At 41.7% G+C, this 14,360-nt stretch overlaps 1 protein-coding gene across 7 annotated transcripts in view; it reads right to left on the reverse strand.

The window, feature by feature from the left end:
- Positions 1-14,360, reverse strand: part of DLG2 (discs large MAGUK scaffold protein 2) — a 1,098,948-nt gene that overhangs the window by 463,247 nt on the left and 621,341 nt on the right. The window contains exon 1 of one of the 7 annotated variants that reach the window (XM_054164551.1): positions 8,684-9,172. The exons of 3 other annotated variants lie outside the window; for them this stretch is intronic. In XM_054164551.1, coding sequence (XP_054020526.1) covers positions 8,684-9,001 — 318 coding nt within the window. In that variant the 5' untranslated portion in view covers positions 9,002-9,172. Of the gene's footprint in view, positions 1-8,683; positions 9,173-14,360 lie in introns of those variants that run through there. 3 more of the 7 variants (XM_009898684.2, XM_054164552.1, XM_054164549.1) reach the window with 3 other exon arrangements.

The raw sequence follows: 14,360 nt of genomic DNA on the forward strand, positions 1-14,360 counted from the left end.
TAGGTTCTGCTATACAGAGCACTGGCATTTTCACAGTTGATTCAAATACCCCAGAACAGTAGAGATAGCCATCTCTAAAACAGAAATCCATTTTCAAGTTGTGTGTTCTAGTCATGCCAAAAGAGCTGAAACAAATTCTATTTCAATCTTAGCCACTGCTCTGCCGACAGACAGAAACTGTCAGACGTCATTAAGTGCTTTAAGAAGAATGCAAGCAATAGGTCGAGGGAGGCCCTCATGAGGCCACATCTGGAGTACTTTATCCAGTTCTGGGCTCCCCAGTTCAAGAGCGACAGGAAGACAGCACAGACAGAGAGTTGGAGTTGATTACTTTGGAGAAGAGAAGGCTCCAAGGAGACCTTCTTGTGCCCTTCCAATATCTGAAAGGGGTTACAAGAAAGGTGGGGAGGGACTTTTCAGGGTGTAAGTTACTGATAGGACTGAGGGGAATGGAGCAAAACTAGAAATGAGTCTATTCAGATTGCACGTAGGAAGAAGTTCTTCACCACATAGCGGCGGTGAGACACTGGAACAGGTTGCCCAAAAAGAGAGTGGAAGCCTCATCCCTGGAGGTTTTTTAAGGTCAGGCTAGATGTGGCTCTGGGTAACCTGCTCTAGTGGCAGGTGTCCCTGCCCATGGCATGGGGCTTGGAACTAGATGATCCTTGATGATCCCTTCCAACCCTGACTATTCTGTGATTCTGTGAAAGACATTGGAGAAAGTCCAGTGGAAGGCTACAAAGATGAGAGGAGTGGACAGGATGAGAGAACTGGGGCTGTTTAGTCTAGAGAACATCAAGAAGGGATCTTGTCAATACTTACAAATATCTAAAGGGCAGATACCAAGAGGATGGGGCCAGAATGTTTTCAGTGGTGCCCAAGGCACAACGGGCACAAACTGGAACACAGAAAGTTCCATCTAAACATTAGGAGAAGCTCTTTTCCTTGGAGGGTGGTGGAGCACTGGGACAGACTACCCAGAGAGGCTGTAGAGTTTCCTTCTTTGGAGACTTTCAAAACTTGCCTGCACACGTTCCTGCATCACCTGCTCTAGGGGAACCTGGTAAAAGCAGGGAAGTTGAACTGGATGATCCCCAGAGGTCCCTTCCAACCCCTACCAGCCTGTGACTGTGTGACCATCCTTCACTTATTTTGTTTTGATCAGTCCAAAACCACCTTGTGGATGGTTTCTTTGGATGTCTAAGCTAAACGCAGTGGACTACAGAAAAGCACAATGGTGATTATCAAGTCCTATTCTTATAATTTTTAGCAACCCACAAAGTAACCCCTTGGCCATCATGCCCCTTTACTCCCCAAACCACCCAGCCTATCAATCCTTTTGACATTCCACAAGACAGTTGTAGCAACCTGTAACATCACAAGTCATTGTAAGAGACAGGAAGATTAAGATCCTGTTGGTTGTGATATGCCATCAGACTTGATACAGGGCAGATCAAAGACTTTGTGCTGCAAGTTCCTGTGAGGGTATGAAGCTTGTTAGGAGACAGTGTCTGGATGTACCTAGGAGTGGACTACCTGGGAAACTACAGAAAAGGTGGAGGGGAAAAAAAGAACAAAACCAACCCAAACCAAGCCAAAGCAACCCAACACCATCAAATATGAATCCCTTTGGGTTTTGCCAGCCTGGTCCTAGAGAAATGCCTATCTATTCTCAAATGCAACGAGCAGTGTATTCATGGCTGAGCACATACGACAAGCATTAGAGAAACTGATCAAATAACAATGCTGCAAACAGTCCCCTTCCAAATTCTACAATTCCCTTCCCATGCCTCCTTTCATCTCCCCTGAAAATCCCAGAAGTGAAATTATATGTTAAGGGGAGAAAATGTTCTTGGCTTCTTGAGGCATCTAGGAGGAGAAACTGGAACATGGGGCTAATTAAATGCAAATCTAACCATGGTGCAACAAATTATATGAATTAAGCATTAACATATTTATGACTGAACAATCATCAGGAGCCAAAATGGGTGTAGATAAACTATAAATCATTACAATCACTGGTTAGTACAGTACATAGCAGGTATTTATCCTTTTCATTACTTAGATGAAAATATATAGAACACCTTGCACACCAATACATTGATGAGCTGTGTAACCAGGCCTATTCCTGAACTATTTTTTGCCACTTACAATCATGCAATATCAAAAAATATTTACACCACTGAAAGACTTAATACCTTAAGAGAAGGAGACAGAATATTACACAACAGACTATTACACAACAAGAGAAAATATCCACTTTTCTTTTCTTCCCGGTGGCATTTGCAAGGCAATGCTGCATGATCAGTCCAGGCAAAGGGGGCTGAATGATGCTCTGAGACAGGGTGGAAAATCTGAAGTAAAGGGCCCAGTGAAGATCATGTAGTTCCAACACCCTCCCTATGGGCAGGGGCACCTTCCACTAGACCAGGTTGCTCAAGGCCTCGAGGTTCCCACATACACAGAGCACAGTGCCTCATGACTAGCAATGTGGTTTTCTTTCTCCTTTTCCTTTCTTTTCCTTATTTTTTCCCTCCTGTTTAATTGTGTCTTACGAAGAAAGTCCAAATATGTCTCAGCACGTTTAGGTTTCTGTTTGGTTGCTTTGGTTTGGGTTTTTTTAATGACATGCCATGTCCATCTTTCAAATCAGAATTATGTGAAAAGCCACTGAGCTAAGCAAACCATATTTCTCAGCAAATCACAGGATGGTAGGGGCTGGAACAGATATCTGGGGATCATCAGGTTCAGCTTCCTTGCTAATGTAGATTTGCCTGGAGCAGTTTTCACAGAATCATATCTGGGTGGGTTTTAAAAGTCTCCAGAGAAGGAGACTCCACAATCCCTTTGGGTAGACAGTAGTTCCAGTGCTCTGTCATCCTCAAAAAGAAAGTTTCTTCCTGTGTTTAGATAGAACTTCCTGTGTTCTAGCTTGTACCAACTGCCCCTTGGGCACCACTGAAAAGAGGCTGATCCCATCCTCTTGACATCTGCCCTTGAGAAATTTATATGCATTGACAAGTTCCCTTCTCAGTCCTCTCCAGGCTACACAGCCCCAGGTCTCTCAGCTTCTCTTTGTAAGAGAGATAGTTCAGTCTCCTCATCATCTCGTTAGCTCTCCACTGGACTCCCTCCAGCCCTCCCTGCCTCTCTTGAACTGGAAAGCCCCAAACAGGACACAATATTCCAGGTGCAGCCTCAAGAGAACAGCATAGGGGGGGTGGCGAGGGGGACTTCCCTCAGCCTGCTGGCTACACTCTTCTTGATGGACCCCAAGTTACCATTAGCCTTCTTGGCCACAAAGGCATATTGCTGGCTCATGGTGAAATTGTCCACCAGCACTGCCAGGTCCTTTTCTGCAGAGCTGCTTTCCAGCAGGTCAGCCCCTAATGTGTACTTGTGCACAGGGTTATTTCACTCCAGCTGCAGGACCTGACACTTGCCCTTGCTGAACTTCATTATGATTGCCTCTGCCCAACTCTCTAGCCTGTCCAAGTCCCTCTGAATGGCAGCACGACCTTCTCATGTGTCATAGTCAGTTTTGTGTCATCAACAAACCTGCTGAGTGTGCACTCTATGCTTTTATCCAGGCCACTGATGAATGTGTTGGACAAGACTGGCCCCAATACTGACCCTTAGGGAACACCTCCAAATAGACTGCATCACTGACCACAGCTGTTTGAACTCTGACATCCACCTCACTGTTCCACTCATCTAACCCCAGCTTTCTAAACTTACCTATGAGGATGTTATGGGAGACAGTCTAGCCAAAGTAGACAACATCCTCTGCTCTCTCCTCACCTACTGAGCTAGCTACACCATCATAGAAGGCTATAAGATTGGTCAAGCATGAATTCCCCTTGGTGAATCCATGCTAACCACTCCTGATAGGATTCTTTTCCTCCACTTATACTCCACTTAATTTATGCAACATTTCATGTTACTTCTGACTAGGAACATTCCCTACATTGATAATGAGACTGCTGACCTTAATGGAGGGGATGTAAAGGCTAATCTTTGACCTTTTTATGCCAAACATAACCTAAATGCTCTGAATTCAGTATTAAAAATGCTTTCCTTTATCTGAAAGAAGAAATAGGTTAAACACGAATGTGAAGCATAATGTTTTCTAACGCTGCTGTCCCATTGGAGTGACAGGTAAGAATATCACCCAGAATACTGTAGATTTCCCCACATTCTCTATCAGCCAGAGGGACTGGATGCAGGAATTGTTAGAACAGTATTATTCATCTTACAAAAGAATTTTCTAACAGCTTTTGTATTTCCACTTTCAAACAACGTCAGCAATCTGTGCAGCTGTCACTTAAAAATGAATAAATGAGTTTACTTTTACAAATGCAGCACAATAATCCATCTAAGGCAAGAGATGAACTAAGCTGCATCTTCCTGAAACTTAAGAGATTTTGCCTAAATCCACTGATAAGAGCATACGAGCCTGAAAATGGGATATAAACTTTTCTTTGCATTAAAAATTAACCATCTCCTCCTCTCCATCTTATCCTTCTTAACAGTGTAAAAGTTACATCAGTCTTTAACTCTTGACTTACATCTACCTCTCAATAGCCTTGCAAATGTGTGTGTGTGTGTATGTATATAAAAGCCAAATAAATAACATTATTTGATTTTCCTTTAACTGCTGGCACCTGAACATACTAAATTGGAGTGAAAAGCTGTCCCTTAGCTAACTAACATACCTTCATTGTTCGTAGTGACTCAGAGGAATGGCCAGCTGCATATTGGAACTGGTGAACCTGAAAGGAGTTATCCAAGCTTTCAAAAACACATCTGATGACAAATCACTTCTTTATCTTGTCTTACAACACACCTTCTGCCTTGGTACTGTAACAGAATGCCTTGAAGCTAGCTCTCACTTCATCTCACCATGCAAAGAACTCTCAACTGATGCACTGAAGTTTCTGCACCAGCGCCAAAGGCCTTGCAGGACAAAAGACCATTCCCAGCTGACAGCTCAGAATCTGGCTACCCACTGCCTTTTTTAAGCCATGCCATTTCTATAAACTGGATTTAGCTCACAAGTCTCTCTACCAGGCAGCAAAACAGCTAAGTGTTGCTATTTTGTTTAAAAGAGACTAACTGCATAAAAAATCCACTTTTCCCCCTGATATTTCCAGGACAAAATCCAACCAATCAAAAAAGTCAAAGCTAACACTGACAGAAACTATTTTAAAAGATGTGAAAATTTACACTTCTGTGTAAGTTTTCCAAATGAAGCACATGTACAGATTGCTGCAGATGACACATTCAGGATACTATCTGATAAGTTCTTCCTTGAAAACATTTCAGAATAGCAGCCCCTACAATTGAACAGCAGATAGAGTGAGCTGAATTAAAGTGGAGTCCATGGGGAAACAGCCAATGGTGGGAATCTGCTTCCATTTCTTCCTTCCCCTTTAGCAGAACAATAATGACCTCTACAAACCACAAATCAGGCAGTTAACCACATATTGGGAAGGTGGTCAGAGGACATCCTCTTTCATGTAGATCACACAGTGTAAAATCCATACCTTGGCCTTCTTGAAACAAGCACAGCTCCTCCTGAGCCTATAATCAGAGCAATGCAGGCTCCCCTCTGCACGAGGGACAGCTGCTCATTGCACACTTCCAGCTACGTGTATTATCATACATTTCTAATCTGGTTAAGCAGTAGATGATGCGTGCCAGCAGGGAAAGTACACCCAGTGTTACAAACCACATCCAGTCTTGGAATGTTTCAAGGAAAACATCAGGTCACCTCCTTGCATCTGCTCTCCCTCCATTCAAAGTTTTGCTCAGATATCACCCAGCATAAAACCCACCTTAGGTATGAAATCACTGAGTGAATCACAGATTAATGTGACTCCATGACCTAACAATGGTAGAGGTAGTCAGCGTTAGCAGGGACATACAAAACTTGCTTATTAGCTTGCTTTTCCTCTTAACAAAATAAAACTTCAGAAAAGTTTGTCAAAAAACCTGCTAGTATGAAAGCAGTTCCAAATCATGTTTTGGAATCAAATTTCAAATCATTTTCAAAATTAAGGGGTTTCTGTTGGCTTGGGTTTTGTAATTCTAAATCATCTCTTTTTGGATATATAGAGAGTGTTTTTCTATGCAGAACTCAGCACGAAACCATGAGCTAACAAACACACAAGCTAACAAAGCAGAATTTCTAAGAGAGTTAAAATATTCATAATACCAGATCTTGAAGGTCTCTTCCAACCTGGTTCATTCTATTCTATTCTATTCTATTCTAAAGAAGAAGGAACTGGTAAAGAAAATGGAGCCAAGCCCTCAGTTACAAAAGTCAGCGTTTGTATCAGTCAGGATGATAAAGAAAAGAGCACATTAGTAACAGCTGTCTAGTACTCCCTCTAGGAACTAAGGGCCTGTGCATTAAATTACTTTAGTACTAATCAAGAAGCAAGTTTTCAAGGTGCTATATCTTTCCTATTGTGGAACAATGTAGTGTCTCCCAAAAATGTCAAGCAGAAGAAAAATATCCTCGAAACTTTACAGAAAGAAGCCTCTCCACTTTTGAAGCCATCACCAGGTAATCTGTGATCACATCTGCACATAAGATGGACATTTCAAATACAACTTCCCTCTTTCCAGGCTAGTAAATAGAACTGCTTCACTACTGCTCCTTATTTTGGCAAGAAAAATGACAGTTTTCCAGATGGACCTAGACCTCAAGAAACGTCACTGCCTTCGACTTGCACCCCTGTGCCCCCAAAGCAAGGACAAGTAAGGGGCCAGCTCCATAGGGCTTTTTCCTATATTGCATGTATACAGTAGAGCTGTTTAATTGCTCCCTAAGTGTACATGCATAGACTATACATACAGACACACATCTATACACACTCTTCCCTTTCTTCCCATAGCTTGCACTATGCTTACTTTGCACACAGGGAAAAAGATAAAAAATATTGAAAACAAACTGTCCCACAACTCTGAGATCAAATCCACCAAGCATTTGACAAAGTAAGTGCATCTGTCCACCCCCAGGAGCAGAACATCACACTTCAGCTGATCCATTATAGGCAGAACTCAAGAAAGATTTTTCTACACAGAATAAGGTCACAGGCATTAAGAATGTATAGCAAAGAAAGTTTATAGTGCAGAGCTGAGAATGGAATATAAGACAGCATGTAGTCCTGAACAATGCCACATTACCACAGGTGAATGAATATGATTACAGAGATACTGAAAACACTGGAGTAACCTGACAATGAATCCATAAACTTACATACTGAAGTCGTCTCAGAAGCAGCCCTTAATTATTTTTCTTGCCATTATTTTTAAGTTACTCTTTGATTTATTCTTTATAAATTATATAGCTTTGAAAGCCCAGAAATTCTTGGTTCTTCAGAGCCTAAGAAGATGTTTATAGAGTTTTTTCTGATTAAAATTAGGGAGGGAAAGGTGTAGTTATGGATTGCTTTAAAACTGGCTTTATTCTGGCATCCATATTCGTGTAGCCTTTGAATATAGGCTGTGCTGCAAATATATAACATAGAGTCACATGCAACATTTTAACCACTCCAAAATATAGCAGAAAGCTAAGTTGTTTTGTTTTTTTTTTACTTGATGATGGATTTGAGGCAAAGAATGGAGCCTCAGTTTGTAGACCATGAGACAAGATAAAGCACAGGTACCCTATCTGACAATCTCTTGCCTTATTGCTTTTCTGTTCAGTGGAAGTATATTAAAAACATTCCCATCAAAGTATTGATTTAATCTCTAGAGAGAGTGCCCATGTTCAGTGGGGGCTAAGGCTAGTTAAACCAGTGTATACTCTTTCAGTAAATAAACATTTACCTCAGAAAGCTATTTCAACCTTAAATTATTCTGTGTTAGAGTGAAATCATGACAAAAAGACTTGATGTTGACATAATGCAAAGCTGGTGAATGAGCTTAAAGCTTTCTAAATGAAAACTGAGAGCGTGCATCGGTGCAGGAAATGTTAATGCTTTTAATATTAACCATCATCTGAGTGTCACTGATTTCTATTTCACAGTGCTGTGTTGTGTGGTGTGTAATTATTCACAGTCTAATTGCTTTCGTGTATCTTTACACATTCTAGAGCCTGCTTGGTTCGTATTTGAAATAAAACTGCCTCCCCATTAAATAAAAACATATAGCCTTGTGAAAACTAAAGACCTGTTTCATATTTATTAAACATTTCAACTACATTTAACATTCAGAGATAAAAAGCAGGTCATACTTTCTCCTATTAATAAAACTAAACCACTTCCCCTGCCCCCCCCACTATGTTCTCTGTTTAAAATATCCTCATTAACTTCATGCAATATATGAAAACAAACTGTTTACAGAAGCAGGCAAAATCCATTACACAGAAGGGATAAACATCCTCTCTTCACACAACAGGATGGAATGTAAAGTCTGTAGAACCTGAAGGCAAACCCCAAAACGTTTCAAGAAAACCCTTCCAAGAGGACTCCACAATTTCCACAGGCCACAGAAAAATCAATAACCAAATGAGAGACTTTAACAACTGACAGCTCACCCTTGCATATCATTTTTCCAGAAGGCACCAAGAAACAAATCAAGAGACAGCACAGAAAGTTGCCAACACCACCAAACCTCACTTTCTTTCTCTGGAGCATCTTCTAAGTCGCTGGAGAGTGAAGAATTGGCTCACCTGCACCGGGGGGGGCCAGCCACGGCCACAGGCGCACTCTGACCACCACTCCCCCGGGCTGCCCTGGGGCTTGGCTGAGGATTTATGGGGGCTCTTCCGCAGACTGTCCCGCAAATGGACACACTTGCTCCTGCTCTGGCTGGCACCCCCAGGTCCCCAGGAGGGACGCGCCTGAGAGCTATACTGAAGCCCGGGAGGATGCTGGTGCCAGTGACAGGCGCAGTGGGCATCCCTCGCTACCGGAGGCACATTCCTGCCGGCGTCCGGCCCCTCGGACCCCCTGCCGCAGCTGTGCTGCTTGGGAAGGTGCGAGTGCATGGTGCACCCAGCGCTTCCTTTGGCCGGTTTGCATCAAAGTGCTTCTTCCCGCAAACCTGAGGTCCTTCGCCGGGGCCTCTCCAGCCCCCTTGGCAGCAGCTAGCGGCAGGGCATGGCGGGAGCGGGGCGCAGCATGAGCTGCTGGCCAGCAGCTCTGTGTCAATACCGGGCTCCACTCGCGCAGCGACTTGACAGCATCCCCGCTGCAGGCAGAAGCAATCAATGCTCTGCGTGGCTGGGACGCACGCCTGCATCCCTTTCTGGATGACAAACCACGGGGAAAAAAACAAACAAACAAACAAGCAAACACACAAAACCCCAACAGCCAACCAAGCAAACCAAACCAAACCAAACCAAACCAAACCACGCTTGCACATTTTCAGGAAGATTTAGTCTTTCCTCTAGCTGACCCTGACACAACTTGCAGGCACCCTGCTGAAGCAGATTTATATGTACAAGCTGTACAGGCAAAGTGCTTTCTTGTGGAAACAGCATCCAGACAAACCACTGAAAATGGTACCCCCTTGCCAATGAGCAAAACAGACACGGGAGTGGGTTTTTTTTTCTCTGCATGCCTGAAAATACCTTGTCAACAAAATTGCATCAGAGGATGCAAATGACAAGTTCAGGAAGAGTGTTACCTACCCCGAATGCTAAACCATACTACAAAGTCTAGTGTGTGGTAATGTACAGAAACATCATGGAAAGAGAGCGAGAGAGAGGCTGAATTCAAGAATAAAGTCCCCTAGGGAAGATCTATGCAACAGATTGATGATTCTCCAGTAGCTTATATATATAAATGTGAATATATGCATTTGTGCATAAGACCTTCAAGATTATGACTGATATATCATTTTATCTTCTTTTTATTCACACTTCACAAATTCTTTGGTTCTTGCCAAACTCTGTATAGAGTTTTCTGTAAATCTTCTCTTTGGTTTTGCATACTAATATCATCTCATTTCCCTAAGTTTCTCTGAAATCTTTATTTGCCAGCATCTTGTTTCTTTCTTCTCAAAGAAGTGATGGGGGTGTATAAAATCTGGGCTGATTGTTTCAAGCTTCTGGGGAGCTTCAGAGAAGATCCAGCCTCAGACAACTCAGTCTGCGGCTCCTTAAGACTCAGTGGATCTCAGACCCCTGTACATCTGTATTTTTGGGGAGATTTTCTTTTAAACTGAGCATGTCTTAAATACTTTATTGAAAATAACGAATTTATTTTAAAACCAAATAAAGGTCTGTGCAACAGAGTCCTTTTATGTGTGTGAGCATTCAGCTAGGATTTAAGTAGACAAAAGTTGCACAGAATTACTAAGTGATATGCATAGGTTTACCATTTCAAAGGCTGAAGCAAAGTTTCTTTTACAGATTTCAAAGACACAACTACAGCTATCTGCAAGTGTACATTCAAGTGAAATAAATGACTCTTTAGAAATGCTTTGGTGCAGTGATTTAATTCAATTGTTTAATTCCTCCTATATTACTAACCTGAAATCCCTCAAAGCTCAGACATTGCTGAAATCCATAATGGTATAACCTGGCAGTAATTCTTAATGAGAAATTACAGCGATGCTCTGTCACTGGGGAATATATTTTTTATGACATTGCAATTTGAACTGAAAGACGTGAAACTAACATCAGGGCTAGCTGTATGTTCATTCAAGGTGCCTGTCCCAAACTATACCACAATCAATGCAAGGTTTATTCAGCACTCTGATGACAAACTGAAATCGTATCCCTGTGCCCAACTGCAAGAATGGTCACAGCTTTGCTGAGAGTTCAGGTCACTTCATGTTTGAAAAACCAAATATTTGCAGGCTTCTGAACTGCAGATGTGGAAGCCAACAGTTAAAAGTCCAAGCTAAGGGAGCCTGCAAGGTAACCACTGCTACATACAGAGTAAATGTAAAGACTCACAGGGCTGAGAGAGGTTTTGGCAATTTTACTCAAGCATGACAAGCGAAGGCGTGCGGGCTGTCCAGAGAGATGCTTTCCCCTAGTGCTCAAGGGTAACTCAACCTAAAAACTTGTCTACCAGAAGATAATCCAAATCATTACCACATCATTTCCAAGTGACATTTTAAATCATCTGTATATGGTATATATAAATAAGTGATTATTTCGTATACTTAAAGAGAAAGAGGAACAAGGCCAAATGCACATTTCCTTTTCTTCTTCCTACCCCTGTCTCAGACGTGTCCGTAGGCTTAAGACTGTCAACATCTTTGTCACATGCTGTTCATCCCACAATATGCTGATCTCAAATGCCAGTCAGAATCAAACACACCCCCCCCCCAAGTTTACCTATGTCTTTCAAAGCCATTTGGAGAAATCCTCTTAATTCCAGGGAGGGGGAAGTTCACATATAAATTTATAAAAGGATACTTAAAAAAATACGTATTTTATATATAGATATAAAAAAGTCAGGGCAAGCAACGACTACAGAGTGCTTGGGGAGTGGAAACAATCTACACTTCATGTCACCAGATGCACAACTACACCAATAATATTGGGTAAAGCCTCCTAGACCAGAGCACTAACAGGTCTATTAGACCGCCCTTATTTGATAGTAGTAGGTGACCTTTTAACCACCTTATGACATCCCAAGCAGAGCAATGTAGAACTGCAAAGGCATCCTCTTGACCGCACCAGCTATTCATATGCTGTTAGAACACTGTGCTTGAGATGGGCTCTCACCAGAATGTAGCAAAGGTTAGTTTGAAAAGAAGCCAGACTTGCCCTGAATCTACTGAACACTTTCAAGCTATTTCATACCTGGAATATCCATAAATAAAAACCCCAACTCTGTTAATAAATGATTTAGCTGTCCCTTTTATTTTAAATATATATTTATTTAAGCTTCTCACTGGCTGTCTGAGTCACAAACACTTGAATGCAGGATGTGTATGTGCAACTAATTGCTAGACAGCATGGTAAGATGGATTGAAAAGATAATGCAATTTCATCAGCTGTAATTGAGCTATTGTTTTAGACAGGACAGCACACACTTCTGGGCGAACTTGGATTAACACATGGCTCAAATCCACATGCCCAGCTATGACCCTAATTTGATAACAACTGGTGCACAAAGCACAAAGGAATATTGTACAGTACTGTGTGAAATGTGTTTGACCCAATAATGCTGAGGAAAAGTATCACCAATTTTCTTTTTCAAATATTAAGTAAGCATGAAAAAATGGAGCAAGTAGATTTAGCTGATATTCTATGAGCACAAATAACTGTAACTGGATTACAGTAATGCTGGACAGACACCAAAAATAAACACTGAGAAGAGTTTGCTTCAGGCAAAAATGTGCATATGGGAAACAAAAAATGCATATGGGAAACCAAAATTACTAATAGAGTTCTGAAAGGGAAGCTACAAGCATGGGTGAAGATGATTTAGATGTAGTAACAGATTTTCCCCTCCAACTGAGAATGCAATGTTATGCAACCATAAAAAGTGGAGAATAAGAGAGTCACAAACGTGGAGGGGACCAGTTTATTTAGTGGCTCTAAAATGCCTACAAATATTTTTCCAGAGAGGAAACTAACGAGAACACCTATTACCATGATAGCAAGGCTACTGAAATAAGTCAGATGCAATTACTCTGTTTGGTGAAAAGCAATTATGCCTCTATGGAAATAACAGTCTTAGTGCTGACACAGGGTAGAAGGAAGGGTTGTGATTAGTCCATGATTAGGCCAGGAATCAGCTGGTCTGGCACAGCTCATTGCTGTCACAGGGTACCTAGGAAATCTTGGGCAATCCTACATGCAAAAGGAGAAAAACCTGTTTCATTTAATGAAACCAGAACATAAGGTGTGGGGAAGGACTCAAACGAAACAAAAGAGCTCAGCTTCTGTTTCAGGCCTGCCTACTCCTCCTTTTCTCCAGGTGTGCAAGACAGAGTCATGCACAGCTACAAAACCAAAAGTAAAACTCTAAGGGAGAAAAAACCAGAATAAAAGGTGGTTATTCGAAAATGTTACCATTAAGGAGATTTCACTGGAGGTCTGAAATGGTCTTTAAGAGTAAAATTTCCTTTCTTTAGAGTTGTACTATCCTCATATCCTTTAAGCAATGGGACAAACTTTAAGCTTTGAAGTTTTGTACAAAAAATATCAGCACAGCACTGAGAGTTTCCCGCACAACATGCCTGCCTGCATGTCGCAGGGCTTGCTCTTCTGATGATTATGAGAGGGTGGAAAAGCTTGAGGAGTTACGGATGCAGATATAGCCATTCTCAGTGATGGCTTCATGTCCTAAGGTTAACATAAAGGACAATCATTTAGAAATTGAGATACAATGAAGAAAAATGAGAAGGATTTGGAAGGGGACTGCATCAACAGAAGAAAACAACCCTCAGCTGGGAATATTAAGTCAAAGTCAATCATGTCAAAACTGGTGGAGAACAGAGCAGCAGGTTTACCAATTTCACATCCAAGCGGATCAAAGAATCATAAAATTGCAGTGGAAAGCAACATCCCCTACAGGCTCTGTTATTTTCAGGTAGAGGTGTGTAACAGTTTGTGAAGCTCTCTTCTGGAGAATTCTGTGCACTTTTCATTTTAGTGTTTGAATTCAACTTAAACTAGGTTTGTATGAAGCCATTAGGCAACATCACTTCGATGGAACTGCAAAAACATCTGTCTAGAAAAAGGTATATTAAATACAGAGGGTAGAAAGGACAGCAAAATTTACTGCAACCATCATTTTCTCTATGTGGGAAATACTTACCGATGGCTTTTTTCCATATGCTGTTGAAGACAAAGAGGATCAGATTCAAGGCTTTCCCAGAATAATTAAATATAATCTTGAACTTCCACCCACTATCATGAGAAGTGCATTGCTTGAATAACTTTGCCATGTAATTAGTGAAGAGCACTGGCCCTCCTCTGGACCTGCCCCATCAGCTCCATGTCCTTCCTGTATCAAGGGCTCTGAGCTGGATGTGGTACTCCAGGTGAAGTCTCACCAGAGCAGAGTAGAGCAGTAGAATTGCCCCTCTCGATCTGCTAGCCACACTTCTGTTGATGCAGCTTAGGATGCAGTTTGCCTGCTGGGCTGGAAGCACACTGTCTACTCATGTCCAGCACACTGGCAAGTTTTGAGACAGCTTTTTTAAGATCTGATTCTGCAAGCCCAGGGTTTTAGGAACTGCCTTTCAGAATTTCAGTGCCAGCCTAACATTCCAACACCCTTTTGTATGAATTACAAAAACCATATAAACAAATGCTCATGAGCAATAGTTAAAGCATTCTTTGTCTCTCAGTTAAATTAGGAATAAAACAGCATGCTACTTATTACAGGTGATATTTTGTTTTGAAAGAGAAATACAACTATGCTAGGTCTCTG

The sequence above is a fragment of the Dryobates pubescens genome, chromosome 10 (genome assembly GCF_014839835.1).
Source record: "Dryobates pubescens isolate bDryPub1 chromosome 10, bDryPub1.pri, whole genome shotgun sequence".
Classification (NCBI taxonomy): domain Eukaryota; kingdom Metazoa; phylum Chordata; class Aves; order Piciformes; family Picidae; genus Dryobates; species Dryobates pubescens.